This window comes from Hippichthys cyanospilos, chromosome 2, assembly GCF_059441005.1.
Source record: "Hippichthys cyanospilos isolate Australia breed blue-spotted pipefish chromosome 2, RoL_Hcya_1.0, whole genome shotgun sequence".
Classification (NCBI taxonomy): Eukaryota; Metazoa; Chordata; class Actinopteri; order Syngnathiformes; family Syngnathidae; genus Hippichthys; species Hippichthys cyanospilos.
The window spans coordinates 3,268,839-3,282,870 of NC_142370.1; the positions used below are offsets into that span (position 1 = coordinate 3,268,839).

The 14,032-nt window shown below is 37.3% G+C and overlaps 2 protein-coding genes across 4 annotated transcripts in view; both read left to right on the top strand.

The window, feature by feature from the left end:
* Positions 1-1,928: 1,928 nt before the first annotated feature.
* LOC148426884 (interleukin-27 subunit beta-like) lies at positions 1,929-10,623 on the top strand. Its single transcript, XM_088408101.1, has 6 exons — positions 1,929-2,034; positions 3,787-3,901; positions 4,019-4,127; positions 5,734-5,854; positions 8,108-8,271; positions 8,992-10,623. The coding sequence occupies exons 1-6, from the start codon at positions 1,953-1,955 to the stop codon at positions 9,148-9,150; spliced, it is 750 nt and encodes a 249-aa protein (XP_088264227.1). The 5' UTR covers positions 1,929-1,952; the 3' UTR covers positions 9,151-10,623.
* A 2,849-nt stretch (positions 10,624-13,472) lies between these two features.
* LOC148426885 (dnaJ homolog subfamily C member 5-like) overlaps positions 13,473-14,032 on the top strand; it is an 11,608-nt gene continuing 11,048 nt past the window's right edge. Inside the window, exon 1 of one of the 3 annotated variants that reach the window (XM_088408316.1) lies at positions 13,473-13,556. The gene's annotated coding sequence lies outside the window, so the exon portion shown is untranslated. Of the gene's footprint in view, positions 13,758-14,032 lie in introns of all 3 variants that reach the window. The other 2 variants (XM_088408317.1, XM_088408315.1) reach the window with 2 other exon arrangements.

Sequence of the window (14,032 nt, forward strand, 5' to 3'; positions counted from 1 at the left end):
CAATTTTGAATTGCCAGGCAGGAAGTCTAGATGAAGACCAAAGAGGAGGTTTCTAGATATAGTGAAAGAAGATATGAAAATACTTGGATTGAGAGAAGAGGATGCAGGAGACAGGCTCAAATGGAGGCAGTTGATTCGCTGTAGTGATTCACAATGGGCAGCCGAAAAGCAGATGAGATCCTGAGTTGTTTTCCTTTAGGGATTAGTCTAAATGGGATGTTGCCAATCATCTGGTGGTCTGAGAAGCCCTTTGAGACTCAATATCATCCGTGCATGTATGTAGTTTAAAAACAAAATGGCTTGTCAGTTCTTGTAAAAAAGAAAAAGAAAAACACCACACTTTTTAATGTTTTCTGAAGAGTCTGCATCTTAGAAGTTTGGGGGTGTTCAAGCATTTTTTTTTTCAAATTTCAAAAATAACTAATCAGCAACAAAAACACAATTGTTGTTTTGTTTTTTTTCCAGATGGAAGAAATTTCTTTATGCAAACTTTTTTTGTGTTTTTTGTGTTTTGGGGGGGGCAAGAATTTGTGGAAATTTGAAATTCAACAAATTCTTCCTTTTATAATGTTATGATAGTCAAATTTATTTGTGTAGCCCTGAATCACCACAGTCTCAAAGGGCTTCACAGGTGAAAAAGAAATCATACAGAACATTACAAAAACATAACGGCATCCGCTGAACAAAGCACCCAGAAGGGGAAGGAAAAACTGAAAAATCCCCATCAGGGGAAAACATCAAAACCTTTAGAAGGGACCGCAAGTGTGAGGGCAGGAAGGAGAAGAAGAAAGCTGCATTCAGAGAGACCCAATAACTTTGGGCATGGCGACTTGAGGCAGTGTGGGATGCAGTAAAGGCGGAACCAATAAAAAGCAGGACTGACTGGGGTAAGGCTCAAGAGAGAGGGTGATTTATTAACAACAAAGGCATGATTGAAAGAACCGAAAAATACAAAGTGCAAACAAAAAACGCTAAACTGAAGCTTACTGGGGGACAAAGAACGGGAGGCAGGACGGGATCAGAGCAGCGCGAGGCATGACGGCGAGAGGGAAGACGTACAAAGACCCGACAAGGGATGAGGCAAAACACTGGGGCTTAAATACTAACAGAACTTATGAAGACGCAAGACACCTGGGAACAACAAGGGCCGGGGAAACTGACTGGAGGACACACACGGGCAACAGGTGAGGTTAATGTACAGTAATGACACACGGGGGAAAACACAGAGAACCTATAACTTAAACTAAACAAACCAAAACCCACAACAAAACACAGACAGATCATGATAAGAACAGTGTTTTTAGTGGGGATTTAAAGATTTCTACTGAGATGGCTGCGCAAACGTCCATAGGGTAGGGCACCCAGAGCACTGGCGCACAAATGGAAAAAGCCTGGGATCCAGCGGACTTCTTTTTAGCCCGCGGGGTAATTAACAAACCAGCGTTTTGTGAACCAAGTTGTCCAGACGGAACCTACAGTGACTCGAAGTCGACAAGATAGGAAGGAGCTCAGTCGTGTGAAATTTTATAAGTAATGAACAACACTTTGAAATCTGACCTCAGGTCTACTGGAAGCCAATGCAGGTTGGCTAGTATTGGGGTAAAATGAGCGAACTTTCACGCCCATGTCTTTCACGCCTATGTTTTTTTTTTTTTACTGACTGCAGGCTTTTGATGCAACACATGGGAAGTCCAGAAAACAATACGTTACAATAGTCAAGACGTGATGTAACTAATGCATGAATTAATGGGGTTAACTTATGTATGTAACATATTTCTGACAAAAACTCACATGACTCGTCAGACATCTCTGACGATGTCAGGAAACCACTGCCAGTTTCTCGGGATTTCCTGTGAGGCGTTATTGGTTCCTCTTTTACTTTCGCCGTCAGCTGGCTGCTTTTAAAGCCCTCTGACGGCTACGTGGTTTCATCGTTGGTGAGTGCTTCCAACATGATGTTGAACGCGAGCTACTGGACTTTCTTTGCATTGGTCATCGCCACTGAGGGCATGGACCTAAGGCCGGATGGTGTTGGTGAGTAGGCCACCAACTACTAACAGTTTGATAGATCTTTAAATGGGAACACTGAAAATGGGTCGCCTTCAATGCAATATTTGTGTTATTCATTCAGAACTAATTCAAATAACTAAAAAAAGAAATCAAGCCATAAGTTTTCTTTCCAGTAATATTTTCTATGTAAGGCCATTAGTCTATCCACAGTATTCTGAATAGTGTGTTTACAAAATGTGAAATAATAGGCAAAATCCATTTGTTTTCATCTGTCAGCTCATCTGTTTTTTGAATTCGGTCTTTGTAATTTAACTGAGCCATAATTGGTTATTGTATGATCACCTGTGATGTCGTTTTCAGTCAACAGCAAGTGTCAAAATTGCCCCCCAAGAACCGTAATACATAGCACAAGTTTTAAAGAAAAAAAGTCCCCTTTAAATGGGAGGGGGAAAAAAAGAATAAAACTGAAAAGTTAAAAAAAAAAAAAAGTAAATGGACGAAAGCCACTGAGAAAGAGTCTGTTTTTTTTTCCAAAATTTTGATTTAAAAAAATGTCCCAGAAATTTTCAAAAAAATATTAGAAAAGAAATCATTTTATGATAGGTTAAATTTTGGGGTTAGAGCTCAACAAAAATGATGATGAACAAAATCGTGATGAACACATACAAAAATATACAGTACTGTAAAATTAAAGGAAAGTAATAGTTGTAATATTTCAATAGAAAAAAAAACATTCTAAAACAATAGCATAAATATTGACCGACCATATTTTTTGGACTATTAGTCACAACTTTTTTTCTAATGATTTGAGCCCTGTGGCTTATATTATTATGTCTTTCTCCCCTTACCCACCATGAGACAATCCACCAGCAAATGTGTGTATCTGTTCAAGGTGTCAATTTATGAAACAACTATAAAATAGAACTGAAAAGATGTGAATCAATGTCTGTGCTCAAATTGGGTTTTAAAATATAGTCCAGTGTGTCTTATCCTTGACAGAAATAGTTTTTTGCTCAATTTTTGCAGCTCTAGCTTATATTGTACACCAGTGCAGCTTATATGATCAATCCTATCTATCTATCTATCTATCTATCTATCTATCTATCTATCTATCTATCTATCTATCTATCTATCTATCTATCTATCTATCTATCTATCTATCTATCTATCTATCTATCTATCTATCTATCTATCTATCTATCTATCTATCTATCCATCCATCTATCTCTCTGTCTGTCTATCTATCTCTCTATCCCTCTAGTCTAGTTTTGTTGTTAGTCTGTGTGAGAGCAAACAGGGAAGAGCCAAAAGGCTTTGTTTTTGCCATGTGAAGTATAATGGCAATAAAATGAGAATTTATATAGTTTTTTTTTCTTTTTTGATGCCCTTGTTTGATTTTTTCTCTGTTCAAGACTGATCTGTAACCTGTTTATAATGCTCTAAAAAATAGTCTTTGTATACTCATACAATTTATATAGACAATAATTGTATTAATACCGTAAGTTGCCAACATGATCCTCGCAAAGCCTTTTGGGGTTTAGAAATAAGATGGATCGCAATTTTCTTGACAGCAAAGTAAATTCAATTATTACACTGTCATACATAGTGAAGAACTTTCTAAATTAAAACAGAGGTTTTGCCTTGGTGGAAACATCGGACTTCAGGGATGTGAGGCAGAGATGTCAATGTTGATCACTTCCTCACCACACGGCTCAATCTAATGTAGATGACATTGCATTTGAATCCACATATATTTCAATGAATTTCATTTGTCAGATCCTCCCATCCAAATCAGCATACATTGTCGGTGTGCAAGTTACCCCAACGTCACCTATTGCTCCTGGGCAGAACCCCTACACGCTCAGCCTCTGCACTATGTTGCCTACTACAGGTACAATCATGTCTTTACAGCAATAAAAAACAACAACAACAGTTCATTTGTTGTGGTTTGCAGTGCACCGGGAGTCTTCATATTTACCTGGACCATAAAAAATATTTTGTGTTTCAGTGAGAGACGCCAGCCATCAATTAGTAAGCTGTGTCATCTCACTCCTCCCGCCACCTCCTCTTCATTATCATCGTCAACATCATCTTCAACATCATCTTCTTCCAAGCAGGTACCAAATTCAATTCAATTCAATTCAATTCAATTCAATAGCCTAATCTGTTCCAGGCCCCTAAATATGCTCCTAAACCTTTTAAATTAATATGAATACATTTTTAAAAATGTATGAAAAACTGTAACAAATACATACTATCATTACATTAGTGCATAATCATGGAGTTCAAAATTTATCATGTAAAGAATTAAAAAAAAAACAGTCCTTAACCCTTTAAATTAATCATAATAATTGTATCAGTTGACAATATGAATGCAGTTCACTTGTTTGCGTTGAGATGGTGCTACTGTGCTGGTGATTAATGCAGAGAGAGACCTTTTTCGGTCATTCTATTTGTACATTTTTATTTTGCATTTCCAGTGAGCTAAGCACCATTCATAAATCGACATAAAAAATAATATTTATTTTTTTATTATTTTGATCATGTTTACTGCAATCATACGAAGTGCTTGCTGTCTGATGTCATTTACCCCACTCGCTAAAGATGCTAACATCAGACATGACAGCTTAAAGACGTATGTTAGACATGTGTTTTTATGTTTGTAGGTACAATATTAGTCATAGATAATGTGGCCTTTTGTATCTTGAATTTTCTTTTGTAACAATATTATTCCGAAGTGCGTTTCGTAACCTGGATTTTTCGTAACAAAGCGTTTGTAAGTAGAAGTATCACTATATACTGTACATATAAACGGTGGAAAATGAAAAACAATGAAAGTTTATCAGAAATAAGTAAAGGTAAAATCATTTAAAATATACAGTATTGTAAACTGAAACGAAATTAAAATGGTAAAAAAAACAATAATAAACACAGGTATATAAATAATGAAATAAGAATTATAAAATCCCATAATCACACATTTGGCGAAGCAATCTAAAAATGTAGCAGTTGTTTTTCAGGATTACGTAATAGACATATTTTGAGAGTAACAAAAAGATTAAATACGTCAAATTAAAAACAAACAGACACTAATGTAAATAGATGTCCATTTATACTAAATCAGAGTTGCATAACAGAATAAAATGACACCAGTGTTGGGAGTAATGCATTACAAAAGTTATGTAATTACTGTAATGCATTACTTTTTAACGTGGTAGTGTAATATATTACAAACATAAAAATAGCAATATTGTACTTGTTACAAATGAGAGTAATACAATGCAATTCAATGTATTTTTAACCTGAAAGTGGGAAGGGTTTTTTTTTTCCCCAAATTCGTCAAACACACCGGAGGTCGGAGGAAAAAAGTTTGGGGCAAAATGTTTACTTCCTGATCGACTACAGCAGAGATGAATACAGTAGCAGCAGACGGCAGGTTGAATATACTGTATATGGACAATACGTACACAAGATGGACATACACCCATTAGTTTCAGTTTGTCAGGGTTAAAGACAAGAAGAATATAATTGTTGAGTGCACTTTGTGCGTGACAACGAGCTGTCCACTTCGCAAAATATGACCTGTCATTTGACAAACCATTTAGAACGGTGCCATAATAACATGGAGTTAGCAAAAAGAAAATACGCTGAAAGATGCCACTTCTACTTGCAGAGGTTAGGAGACAGACACACACACATCTGCTTTTCTTTTTTGGGGTGCAGCTGTGGCACTGCCACTTGCCTGATGTGAAGCTGCTGACCGATTACATCATCAACGTGACAGCACTGTCTTCTTCTGGAAGAAGCAGCTCTCATCTCAGCAGCTTCATGTTGGAGGATATTGGTAAGTTGTAGCTAAGAACAATGACCATCATTTACAATCAGAATTTTATTGCAGCAATTTTCTGTATGTCTGGGGAATGCCAACAGACAATATAATAATACCAGCAGGCATATAGTATTTATCCTCTGCAAAGACTGTCTAAATCTGCTGCTTAGTTGCGACAGTCTTCTGGGTTCCACGACCAAATATCATCTTGGCTCTTAATTGCAACGTCCCTTGCTCCTCAAAACGTTGAATTTGCCGTATTTGTACGCTGATTTGTGTCATTTATTGAATATTTTAGTTAAAATACGCATTTTTGTTACATGTCAGTTCTATTTAGGGGAGTACACTGGTCCCTCTACTTATGAACAGTAACGTATTTGTTACTTATTACTTTTATACTTTTGTATTACTCTCACCACCATAACTGGAAATATAGATGTGCCATTCTGAATGTAGTTTATTACGCTCATTACACCTCGTGATTGACTTAAGCCTAAAACCAGTACAAATGATTTAATTTATATATATTTAACCTTTAACGACAAGATACAAAATCGTATTTTGTATTTTAATCCCTTTACTACTTAGCTTCACAGCAAAGTTATGCATTGTTTATGCTTTCGAAAAACCTGTTAGTGCATTCCACAATTTAAATGATAATATTTAAATTGAAGTTCGGTCGACTAGGTTAGGGACAGACATTTTAAAAATAGATTGTTTCGGTGGGACTAACGTTAGCAGCTAGCCTAGTGTTTAATGTGCTATTTAACAAGAGTTTTGAATGCTTCACCTTGATACTCATTGACCAGAACTATTTATTGACTATTATTGACTAATAGCAATTGTACAGTGAATATTAGCGTTCGCTTACCCTGTCATCATTGCTAGTTTGTGACAGGGATCTTGCTGAAAAGGTTTCGAAATGCTGGTGAGTCCACTATAGGAAGCGGCAGCATAGCTCCTAACAAATCTCCTAACCTCTTAAGGTGGCAGTAGCATCCCTCAGCGAGAGAGCACAATCCTTTCTCTTTGCCAACTTCGCGTTAATATGGCCCCGCTCTAAATGTTTAGTCAAATTAATAGTCCTATTTGTGGACTGCTCTTTAGGTGTCGTGCACCTAATTATTATATTCATCGTATCTTTATCTCTGATGAACTGAAAGTCATGGGCATATGTCCAGCTTGTGTACGTATTGTCTATATTCCACCTGTTGTCTGCTGCTGCCACATTCATCTCTGCTGTAGTAAATACTAATAGTAGATACGAACAACAACTAGTAAACATTTTGCCCCGGACCTTTCTCCTCCGATCTCACTGTTTTTTGGGTGAATTTGGGAAAAAGGGGGGAGGACCACTTTCAGGCTAAAAATGCAGTGTAATGCATTACGTTACTTTGTGTGTGTAAGATATTACACTACCGTGTTAATAGTAAAAAAGTATTACTTTTGTAATGCATTACTCCCAACACTGCTTACGAATGAATGCCTCTTGTTCCGAAAAATTCAGGCTACGCAACGCTTCTTTGAAAAACTATGGTCTCTAGTCATGAAAAATAAATCAGTATACCAAAGGTATATGCATTTGAGTAAATTATTGATAAGCTGGCTTGTCCACAAACCACAGACTCAAGTTCTTTGCACTGATGTTTACTTTGGTTTTACACTTTCCACCAACAGCACACATCGTAGCACTAACAAACGTAAAACTGACATTAGCTATGGGTAACAACAGTTTGGGCTGCTGTAAACAAACCGCTGAAACTTTCTCTTGAATTACTGGTAAACTAGCATGCTGATGCGGAGATGTTAGCGTCGTTAGCACGTTAGCATAACACACAGAAAGTACTTCGCATGACCTAAACCCCTGACTGCTCTCAAATGAAGCCACACCGTCCTTCCTCACTATAACATGTAATATCAACAGCGGCCATAGGCAGCGCCAAAAAACAAAGATCAAACCATACAAAGCACAAATGAATGAACTGTGAAAGCATAAATTAAATCAGCTCCAAAACATTATTATTCCCGCTGCGGCCATGCCCAGTACCGGGCTGCAGACTGACAGTTGAGGACCACATGCCTTCTGGTGGCCAGGGCCTGCACACCAGACACACAATGCTCATTGAATTAATGTGAAATGTGAAATTATGATGCACAAAATGTTCAAACTTTTTACACTTTAATTATGATCATTTTAATTGTTATCACTCTCTTTTTAACTGTATGTTTTTCTTGATAGGTTTTCACCACTAATACTTATTTTTGCAGTCAAACCTGACCCTCCCGTGAATGTCCAATTATCACGCCACCACGCCAGGAACGTGTTGATGGAATGGTCGCCCCCCCCGACATGGACTCATCTGAACACGGCACCCCTAAAGTACAAGATCAAATACCAGTGGGACCTCAAGGGCCGAACCAAGTCTGTCAGTGTACGAAAGTCTGCACTTCCATACAAAACATGACTTTTTTTTTTTTATTACTAATATTACTTACCATTAATATCATGAGTTAAATCTTTCGACTATCTTTGAAATGTAGCTGCTTTTGGTTTGCCAGTCTGGTAAGAACTACTGAAGAAAACATAATTAACCAAAATAAAACAAACAAAAAATAATAATATATCAGCCCTTTTTATTCACCAACAGATTCAATTTGACAACAAGTATATTATTTTCAGCAATATTGAAATTTAGAAAGTAAAATTTGCAAATTGCACATCCCTGCTGGCTTTATCGCCTTGTTCGCGAGCAATTGTAGACACAAAACGCATTCTGACAAAATGGAGCCCACTTTGAGAACCACTGTTTTAGTAAAACAGAATAAACAATTATAGTTACAAAAAAATATTGGAAACACGATAATTATAACTGGCTAAAATATTTTAAGTATTTTAATATCTATTATTTTCTTTTAATTACCTAGCTCTGTATTCTGTATTTTCACCGAGTAGCCATTAACAGAATGTCAGTTATATTAATGCTGTATGTCTACTGTTATTGTAGCTAAGTAAGAAGTATAACCAACAGTATTTTGAAAAAACGCTTAGCTAATGTGTAGGAAAACTAACTGGAAGCCACATATGATGATGATGATGATGATTGCCTAATTCGAAAAAGTAATACCTGATAAAAAGTTTCTGATTCCTGCAGTTGGGTTCGTTGGAGAGGACCAGTGTGGAGCTGAAGGGGCTGATCCCAGGAAGGGAGTATGTGTTTCAGGTGTGTACTATGGACCTGTTGGGTGTGGGCCAGTGGAGCCACTGGAGCTCACCCATTACCATCACTTTCCCATCAAACAAAACGCCATAGATCAGGTTGTTTTCGGGATCTGATTAATGTTTTTGCTATATATTGTAAAAGTGCTGTTTCAAGTTTTATTTTTTCAGTGGCTGTTATCATAGCTAATTGAAATCATGTTTCAAATCATCTTTTGCTGTTGAAATAGATGGGGGAAAGCTGTCATGGATTAATGGCGTTTCATCAATAACCCATTATGCTAGTCCCTTGAAAAATAAGAACAAATTTATTCAAGGATGAATTTTGTCACCGCTTCAATAGAACGGCAATTCTGCTGCATTTTCTGCACAATGCAAATACCGTTGCATAGAGTACATTCTCGACTTACTACTTACGTGTATTCTCTACTTACGAACGCCTCGTTTCAAAAAATTCAGCGGAACAATTTTGTCTCTCTAGTCACAAAAGAAAATTCAAGCTGTGAAAGGTCAAATTGTTGACATGTAATATGAGACACGAGACACCAGTGCTCACGCCAACATGACTGCAATGCAATGCATTATCACAACCCGTGATGTCTACCGTGTTTGTTACAGTTTGTGATGCATTTTTATCATTTATTGATATGCGAGCCTACCCACGAACGAGACAGTAGTTTTACATTGATGTTTAATGTGGTCTTCCACTTTTGTCTTTACTCGTTTCATCCACAATTGTTCTCACCAACAATTTACTCTGTAGAAACTAACAAACATAAAATGGATATTAGCGTCGGACAGTATTGGACATATTCACATAAAAGTTTATGTGTAACATACCACTTAGGGCTAACGCGTCTGACATTCGTGCTGTTCGCAAGTCATTAGCACTTTAGCAATGACGTCACACAGAAGCACTTCGCATGACCCCCAAACTAAATTTAATTAAATTTATACGCCCAAAATAATTAAAAAAAAAAAAAAACAAATTTTATTACTCCTGCGGACTTGTAAATGATTCCTGGACCACTGGAAATGTAAAATAAAAACATACGAATTAAAAGTCCTCAAAAGGTTTGTCTCATCACCAACACAACAGCACCATCTCAATGCAAACAAGTGAACTGCATTCTTATTGTCAACTGTCACAATTACAGTAATATGATTCATTTAAGGGTTTAGGAGTGTTTTTTTTTTTTTAATTCTTCTTTACGTGATATATTGTAATTATTATGCGCTAATGTAATTCTAATATGTATTTGTTACCGTTTTGGATGCATGTTTATAATTTAATATTTATTTAAAGGGTTTACAAGCATTTTGGGGGTCTTGGAACGGATTTGTTTTTTTACATGTAAAAAGTGCCTCTACTTAAGAAAGATTCACATGATGAAATGACCTCGGGAACGAATTAATTTCATAAGTAGAAGTACTACTGTAGTTACTATTCCATGCCTGTCACATTTTTGGTGCCGTGTTTCTTTCCTATGCCTCAAATAATTAAAACTTCCTCATGAAAGTTGTTGTCCAAATGGAATGGAAGGCACTCTTGCTGCCGGTTTACCTATTTGCCGATAAAAATGAATAAACCTATTGACAACAATGTGCGATGTTGCCCTCAACTGACTCTCATTTTTTGCACATATGTACAGGTGCACAGTAAAATGTCACTGTCATGTCATTTTATGTCCTGACACTATGTAGCCATGTCGCTGATAAGGGTTTTAGGCTTTCTAATGATTTTCATCCATAGTTCCTTACTGAACAGAATAAGGGACAATAAGGTAGCTAGCAAAGATAAGTGTCCAACCATACTGGGGATGCACTTTCTCTCGCCATATTTTCCGTCTTTTGGTGTCACGGGGGAATCTGAGGAGCTTTGCTACTTTGTGTTTGACATCCATCAGCTATTTTAACATTGAATATTTTTTTTAATCCCTGTAACCGCATTGGTGTTGCTCCTTCATTTAAACTTGGTGAAGATTTACGAACTTTTTTTTTATTGACAAGATTTTTGTCATAAGATCTTCTCTATTGCCATCAGATTCTGCTGTTTCTCTGAATTTGTCCTGCTATTTTTGAGTGTTTTTAACCGCTATGGGAAATTTTGACCCAACTTGGGCTTTTTGATGTTTTTGATGTGTGATATCAAAGGATAAGCATACAAACACTAGAAGGCTAAAATATTGCATAGATTGTTAAAACATGACATCTTTCAATATGCCACGCTGCCATCCCTTCTAAATGCTTGAAAAATTAGAAGTATTGTCAATTTTGAACATATTGAGAACCCAATGTTTTATCATGCATTACCCTGATTTTTGCTTTAATCCTTTCAATGGCAACTCACGAACGGGGCGCAATAGAAATTTTTGTATTGACACCCCAAACCCACCTTAGCGGCCACCTTTTTATGACATTTGCAAGCTATACAAAGCAAAGGTCTTCAAAAATCCTGATCTTCTAAATATGACTTCATATTATTATCGCATTGGTACCATTTTTGTACATAAAGGGGGTGTAGCCTCCCTCAAAAAAAAAAAAAAAAAAAAAAAAAATATATATATATATATATATATATATATATATATATATATATATATATATATATATATATATATATATATATATATATATATATATATATATACACAGTATATACACACACACACATATGGATAGGGCTGATGCCACTCCACTGAACATTTTGATGTTGACCAGGGAAAAAATTGCAGTCTACATCGGACAGCAGCACTATATTTACAATTGTAATGTTTTTTTCTTTCATCTGTATAATGCCGTCAGCGGGCACTGGCATCAGCGGGCACGTGCAGCAAAACCTACACAATAAATTCTATTTCAATTTAAGAACACAATACTTTTTATTCATAACTTTACAAATTATGAATAAAAGCTTTAAAAGATTTCAATTTAAATCACACACCAGAGCTGTATACAAAGGATGCACTACTGAGCTTTCGTTTGAACAAACTTGTCAAAACCCCATTTGTCAAAGACCAATAATCCATGAATGACTTCATTTTCAATGAACATACAGTTGCTAGTGCATTTAATCTCCGCTGACCCATTGTGGTTTTTGTATATGTCTTGATCTTTTTTAGTGTTGAAAAGTATTATTCTGACTCAGTAGTTGTCATTTGAGTCGTGATGATAATTTTGAACAATGACACAGTTTCAGAAGGTGCATCCTGAATCCTAAATCAGCTGCAGAAGACCGTGTGTTGCCATTATGCAACTCTGAGTGACTGTAAAGCAGATTTTAGTTGCACATTCACATTCAGCACATGGAAATGATTTGCTGAACTTAGTGAAAAGTGTGCTATCCACGAGCTGTGCTGCTCTAAGGTGATCACTTCAGCAAAATAGCTCCTCCACTTGAGTGAACACCAATTCATTGTTTCCGAGTTTTTCTTCGTATCCTCGGCACTTTCCCCACTCTCTCGACCAATGTCGTCCATTTTTTTCTCTCAGTCGAGTCATTTATTCAATCACATTCTAATCCATGTAGTTTCCAGCGATTTTCTAATTACACATGCAGTTAGCCACGCTCCTGTTGAGCCATTCGGAGTTGAAGGAGCGGATTTTGTTCTTTGCTGCTTGAATGATGCTAAAATCCACCGGCTAAACATGTCATTTCTAATCTTTGCTCAAGCGGCAAATTGGTAAATTTAGTGTTTATTTAAGCATCTAAACATTCATATCAATGAGTTGCTTTTATTGCCCTTTAGGTTACAATGAAAACCAAGCTAGCTTGCTGCCACTATCCGCCAAAACTGAACGCGCTTGTTACAACTAGAGTCTGACATAGGTCACTCCAATATTTTAATTGGCTGATTTCGGCCTTTGGTCACATTGACCGGGCCCCATGGCTGTCTACTGAGAGCGGTTAAAGACATGCGCACTACGATGTTGGTGGCTGGTCACTTACCAAACGCTCGTGGGCCGGCCCTATTTGAGTCGCACTTAGAGAAATTGTTTGTCTTTGGCAAAGCCTTTGGATTAAGCAAAATCTTTACAACGGAATTGCCTTGGTAACATGATATCTAGTCATATTATTATTTATGATAAAATATTCATAAATTATTACTCTATAAAGAGAAGACAATTATTTTGAGCCTGCATAATGCTCCACCGCGCCCACTAGTGGGGCCAGGCCCCACTGGCCCCTCTGGCCCCCAAGTACAGAGACACTACTGGTTATGACCTTTTCATAGTCAGCCCAAGTTGGGTTATATTAAGGCCAGGCTAGTGAAAAAATCCTGGACACCTATGGGTTTAGAGCTTCTAATTTGCATTTTCATAGAAGATTCGAAATGTCGGCGAAACATAAATTGCTTGCACTGAAAGGTCCTTTGATTTTATTTTGAATTCTATCCCAGCTTTTCTTTCCTGGCACGGCATGTTCGGCGACGTGTGGGTGTCTTGACAGTGCATCGGCGCAAGTTGCCGCCCACCAGCCCAGTGGAGAAGAGGAGACAGGTCGGTTTCTCCAATCCGAGACTGATTTTAAGCTGTTCGCGGCCACGACGCCGGTATAAACATTAGCCGCTCTCGGTTCGGATTTGGGCGAATCCTTCTGTATTTTGGGATGAGGAAAGCCATTTGAAAATCCGCTCGGAAACGAATGGCGGAATAAAGAAGAAGTACTGCGTTGTTCAATAGCGCGCGATAAATCGGCCAGTAAGTACTTCTCTGCGTTAGCAAGTAGGCTAACGCAGTTGGTTTTTGCCTTTTTGGATTAGTGAGCCAGCGAATGCTAGCGGGCTAACCGGAACGCAGATAAAGTCGCTGGAGATTATCCGCTCTAAAGACCTACTTCTCGTAGCCCACATATACAACTTCAAATGTCAGCAACGTGTTTTCTCATGTATTCGATTTTGTTCGATGGAGTATCTGGGTCGTTGAGGGCGTCCACTGACACGGCTCCGTTTTAGTGATCAAATGCAAGTTAATTG

Excerpts from the sequence above, each read along its gene's own strand:
- LOC148426884 (XM_088408101.1), top strand. The coding sequence starts at position 1,953 with ATGATGTTGAACGCGAGCTACTGGACTTTCTTTGCATTGGTCATCGCC. Across the intron at positions 5,855-8,107 it reads CTTCATGTTGGAGGATATTG|TCAAACCTGACCCTCCCGTG; the intron begins GTAAGTTGTAGC and ends TTATTTTTGCAG. Across the intron at positions 8,272-8,991 it reads GCCGAACCAAGTCTGTCAGT|TTGGGTTCGTTGGAGAGGAC; the intron begins GTACGAAAGTCT and ends TGATTCCTGCAG.